The sequence below is a fragment of the Fundulus heteroclitus genome, chromosome 13 (genome assembly GCF_011125445.2).
Source record: "Fundulus heteroclitus isolate FHET01 chromosome 13, MU-UCD_Fhet_4.1, whole genome shotgun sequence".
NCBI lineage: Eukaryota > Metazoa > Chordata > Actinopteri > Cyprinodontiformes > Fundulidae > Fundulus > Fundulus heteroclitus.
This window is the reverse complement of record NC_046373.1, coordinates 21,450,315-21,455,197: the sequence shown is the minus strand read 5'-3', so window position 1 is coordinate 21,455,197 and position 4,883 is coordinate 21,450,315. Positions and strand designations below refer to the sequence as shown.

Here is a 4,883-nt window from a genome sequence, read left to right as displayed (position 1 = left end):
GAAAAAGATGGATTTGGTGGATGTTCCCTGCGTCGGTCAGGATCTACCAGAAGGAAAGCAGCACCGACCTCAACTTGAAAGGGTTGCTAAAAGTCTGGAATGGGACACAAATCAATGTTTTCCAGAAATGGATGGAAAAAAGTATTTTCCAGACTTTTGGCTGTGTTTATTTTTTGTTCCATATAAAGTAGCTGTCCATTCATCCACTAATATTCAGTTCTTCCATTTATTGTCCATCCTTTAATCTTTCAATCTGTGAGTCCAAGCATTCAATCTATTTTCCACCCATCTGTTCATCTGTCAATTTATCCATCTATTCATGTGTCCATTTTGACAATCCATCTGTGCAATTGTCTCTCAATGCACCCAATATCTGACATTTTGTGGTAAGATATCAAAAAAAAAGGTCTAAAACCAAATGTACAAGTTTGGAAAAGTAAGGAATTTTAACATGTAAAATGTATAAGATCAATGAACTGAAGAGGTACTGATTCATAAAGAATCTGGAGGATTTTATTTGATGTAAAAGATTGTGAAAACAAAAGGCTCGTTACTGAACGTAGGCTGATATATTTACAATTTTATTTTACAGTTCTTATTACAATCAAAGTGCATCAAATGTGTATAAAATAACATCTTTAAAAATACCATCTAAAAATATCCTGCATAAATTGTATTTTACCCCCTTTTTGTTCTATAAATAAAAATCACATCAAGGGAGTCGACTTCCAAGTTTAAGTTACATTCAAAGTTGTTTCTCTGAACAAACTGATGTCAGTGTTAAAGGTCTGAAGCAGGTTAATTAAAACTAAGAAGCGTTTAGAAATTAGAGACCATCTTAAGATATATAATTTTATGCATAGTCAGTATTCGTTTCACAAATGTAATGAAACGCTAATTTAAAAAGGTGCAAAAAAAGCCTTTTAGCTTTGGTAAACTTATTTAGGGAGGAGATAAAACACAGTGGGCTAATAATTAAACATTTAAGCCATCCTAAAGTAAGTTATTCTGTGGAGCTAAAAAGAAAGAGATCATTGTTCTTCATTTTGCCTGTTTGTTGGATTTGTTGAGGATCTTCATGAGGTTTGTGGACATATAATACGGCTTCTGCAGGGATCCATCATTACGCTCCAAGTCCTCCACTGTGAGAACGACACAATGCAACAGGTTTTAATCAGTCACTTAATAAACAGCGCCCTCTACATGTATCAGCACCTGCAGTAAAGATGTGATAAAAGATTTTACAGAAATACATTTTATTGCAGTAGTATAATCCCACCCTCAAAAAACTGATGCAGTTCTCAAACCGTGAGCTTTATATGACACATTTCCCGTTATTTCAAACATTGAATTAAATTATAAACCTGGCTGTAGATACAGGTAAGATTACATTATAAGTTATTTTTTTATGGCTACTTTCTAATGTATGAAGATCAACACACATCTGCCTGATCTGACAGCATGTTTCATTGTCTTTCCCATCTTAACAGTGAGTTGTCTAAGAGAAATGTAAATAATGGCTTCTAAATTTAGAGTTTCTAGGCACTCTGGTCAACTTTAAAAAAAAAAAAAGTTAAATTTAAATGGAAAAAATGTATATATTTAACGGTTAGTCTCGTCAAGTGGAATGCAATTGAAAACCAATATTTACTCATGTTAAAAACAACCAACTTTTTCCTCACTGACATCAGACAAAACTCCTGTTTTTGGTCAGTTAGCCGTACTAAATTTATTCCTGTTTGCTAAATGAGTTACAACATGCTCTAAGGCATCGCTTCAAACACACTGCCTCCTAGTGTGACAACAGGCAAAAAGCCAGAACAGAATAATTATTATTTTCTACTTTCTATCTGATAATCAGTTTAGAAATATGATATTAAATGTGGTCTGAGATAATAACCGATGACGGTGTACAGCGGCGATGATCAAATCATGAATGTAGCCGTTTACTCACAGAAGCAGAGGAAGAGCGTGTCGACGCACATGTTGTACACGCTGAAGAAACCGTGAGCTACGAGGTAGCTGCCAAACACCACGGTCTGGAACAACATGACCATAACAAACGTCAAAAACAAAACAACAGCTGCACAATTAACGACTAGAAATACAGTAAAATGAACAAAGACGTTGTAGCAGCTCACAATAATTGGCATCCAGTAGTAGTTGAGAGTTTCGGAGCGAAACGTGTCGCCTGGGAGCCGAATCCGTCCAGAGAAGAAAAAGAACGACAAAACACCTGAAAGAAAAACTAAAATGACTTTGCTGTCACATCTCTCGTCCATACAGGTCCACATAATGGATTTATTTCTGTTTCTCCATTTTTAAATTAGCCATAAAATAAAACCATGTGAGGAGTCAGACGAGAAGAAAAACAGCTATTCTGTAATTTAGCTTGTTTATTTTTTTAAATTAAACACAAAAAAAAGTTGCGGCATCCTGCGATATAAATAGAAACACTTTAATTGCCAGCCTGAAAGGTTAGAACCACTAAATTATTACTGGACCTTCAGAAACTTCTTGTCCATTCCGGTTTCTGAGCAGTCTATAACTGGTGCATCTTTATTGACGTCTAACTGTTTTTATTTTTTTTTTGTTTTTTTTATTTTTGCAGTGAGCCAGAGTTTTAATACATACATATCCAGTTTTATTAGTTCCTTAAACTTCACTTAGCTCTTAGCTAATAGTTTATACAAGAGCTCAAGGTGAATTATCAAGTTAGAACATAGCAACCTTCTCTAATAACCTCAGAAATAAACTTTCTTTGCTAATGTTTTGTCTCAAACCAGATACTATTAGTCATTATATTGGGTCATATTATCTTGTCTATTTATGTGAAACAAGCTGAACCAACAGCATCTACTGATGGTGTGTCAGCTCCCAAAGGAAAGTTATATTTTTAATGGACAATATTTTTAAGCACTACCTGCACTGACTTTTAATTAACCCTCAAAGGAACAATAAGAAACGAGGTTTTGTTTGAGTGTTATCTATTTAGAGACACAATTAAATGCTTTAAAGCCAACAAATTTTAGTGCCAGTAAAATATAACCTGATTAAATTATTTTATTCATTTTGGGATGACAGTTATCCAAATCAACCAACCCTTACCACCTAAACCTGGCTGTGCCACTGTTGGCAGTGACCGCTGCCAGCAAATATGTGATGATTTGAGCTCATGCCACAGCAATCAATCAGATTTAAGTCCATACTTTGACTAGACTACATTAAATATTTAATTTTATTTGCTTTTAACCCATCCAGATGCTGGTATGCTTTGTTCAGTACTACAACCAGAGTTTGCTTCAGCTGAATGTCACAAACTGAAGGTCAGACATTTTCCTCCAGCACTGCAAAAACTGAACTAAAAATAAGTAAAATTTTCTTAAAATTTGTGCATTTGTCCTTGATTTAAGCAGGTAAATAAGATGATCTGCCAATGGAATAAGATTGTTTTTACTTAAGACAGGAACAATTTATCTCCATCATCTTATTTCAAGTGCAGGATATCTAATTATCTTATTTTAGGGGTCAAAATACTCATTCCATTGGCAGATCATCTTATTTAACTGCTCAAATTTAGGACAAAATTTTAAGAACATTTTACTTATTTTTATATCTGTTTTTGCAGTGAGGATATCTTGCTTCAGAGCAGAACTTCTGGTTCCATTAAATATAATGAGTCGTCCAGGTCCTGAAGCAGCAACGCTGTCCCATACCATCACACTACCACCACCATGTTTAACTGTAGGTGTTATGTTATTTTGTGAACGCTGTGTTAGCATTTAGCCAGATTTACGGGATTTTATCTTATATGTCAAGAGAATATTTTCCCAAATTATGTATTTTCGGGCTCTTCAGGTCAATAAAGATTTTCTTTATACGGTAAATGTAAGTTGGGCCTTTTTTTCTCCTTTTTGATGTCTTTGTAGGGATTTTGTTTGTTATTGTTGAACCATGAACACTAACATTAACTGAAGAAAACCGGGGCTGGACTGTTTGTGAGTCTGTGACTTCCTGGAAGAGGCATCGATGTGCTAATCCTGGTAGACCAGCCACTCCTGAGACCGTTGGCCACTGTTTCATGTTTCCTCCATTTCTGGATAATGGGTCTCTTTGTGGCTCACAAAGAAACCCATTATCAGTGGCTGATAAAATAGCTTTTTGTATTCACAAAAGCCATCAGTGACTGATAATTAAACTTTAATGATCAAACAAAATGACAGAGGAGGGAAATACTTTTTTACAGCTCTACATTTGTAGAGATTAATTTGAACATGCAAGTAGGAAAATCCCTTAATTATAACTTTTTTAATTCAAGCGCTGAGTTTGATGCAACTAAAAGCTCCTCTCAGAAATTTGCAGGAGAGGAGGGCAGTCCCTCTAAATGCACATTTTTAATCTCCTTACACCAGGACCAGTGACTCTCCAGTAGCCATTTGCTTATACTAACAGTCACTGCCTTCTTCTCACCTTAAAAATAAATGAAAACTTACTGAATAATGCCAAACCAGGTGGCTACATGTTGCAAATCAGACCAAAATCACCTTAATTCTGCATGTTCAACTTTATAAAATTCCCAAATAAACCTGCTGTATAGGTTTACGGCAGACATGACCTCCTCACCTACTCCTCCAACCACAAGCAGTTTTCCGAAGAACAGCAGTATGTCAGTCACTTTATCGAGCACCACCACCCTGTAATAGAGCAGAACCAGAACACCGTCATACAAAGCTACCGAGGATGGAAACGTGTTGATTTTAAAGAGACGGCAGCACAAACCTTATGATATTTCTCATCAGCAGGCTGAAAGCATTTTTGGCTGAGACACAGAAGTTCTTCCCATAAATAGCAATCTGACAAAAAAAAATTAGATACAAAAAACC

The 4,883-nt window shown here is 35.5% G+C and overlaps 1 protein-coding gene across 1 annotated transcript in view; it reads right to left on the bottom strand.

The window, feature by feature from the left end:
* Positions 1-563: 563 nt before the first annotated feature.
* Positions 564-4,883, bottom strand: part of slc44a4 (solute carrier family 44 member 4) — a 30,067-nt gene continuing 25,747 nt past the window's right edge. Inside the window, exons 18-22 of the mRNA XM_012870438.3 lie at positions 4,780-4,853; positions 4,624-4,694; positions 2,142-2,236; positions 1,955-2,039; positions 564-1,142 (exon numbers count right to left, since the gene is read on the bottom strand). Coding sequence (XP_012725892.2) covers positions 1,042-1,142; positions 1,955-2,039; positions 2,142-2,236; positions 4,624-4,694; positions 4,780-4,853 — 426 coding nt within the window. The 3' untranslated portion in view covers positions 564-1,041. The remainder of the gene's footprint in view (positions 1,143-1,954; positions 2,040-2,141; positions 2,237-4,623; positions 4,695-4,779; positions 4,854-4,883) is intronic.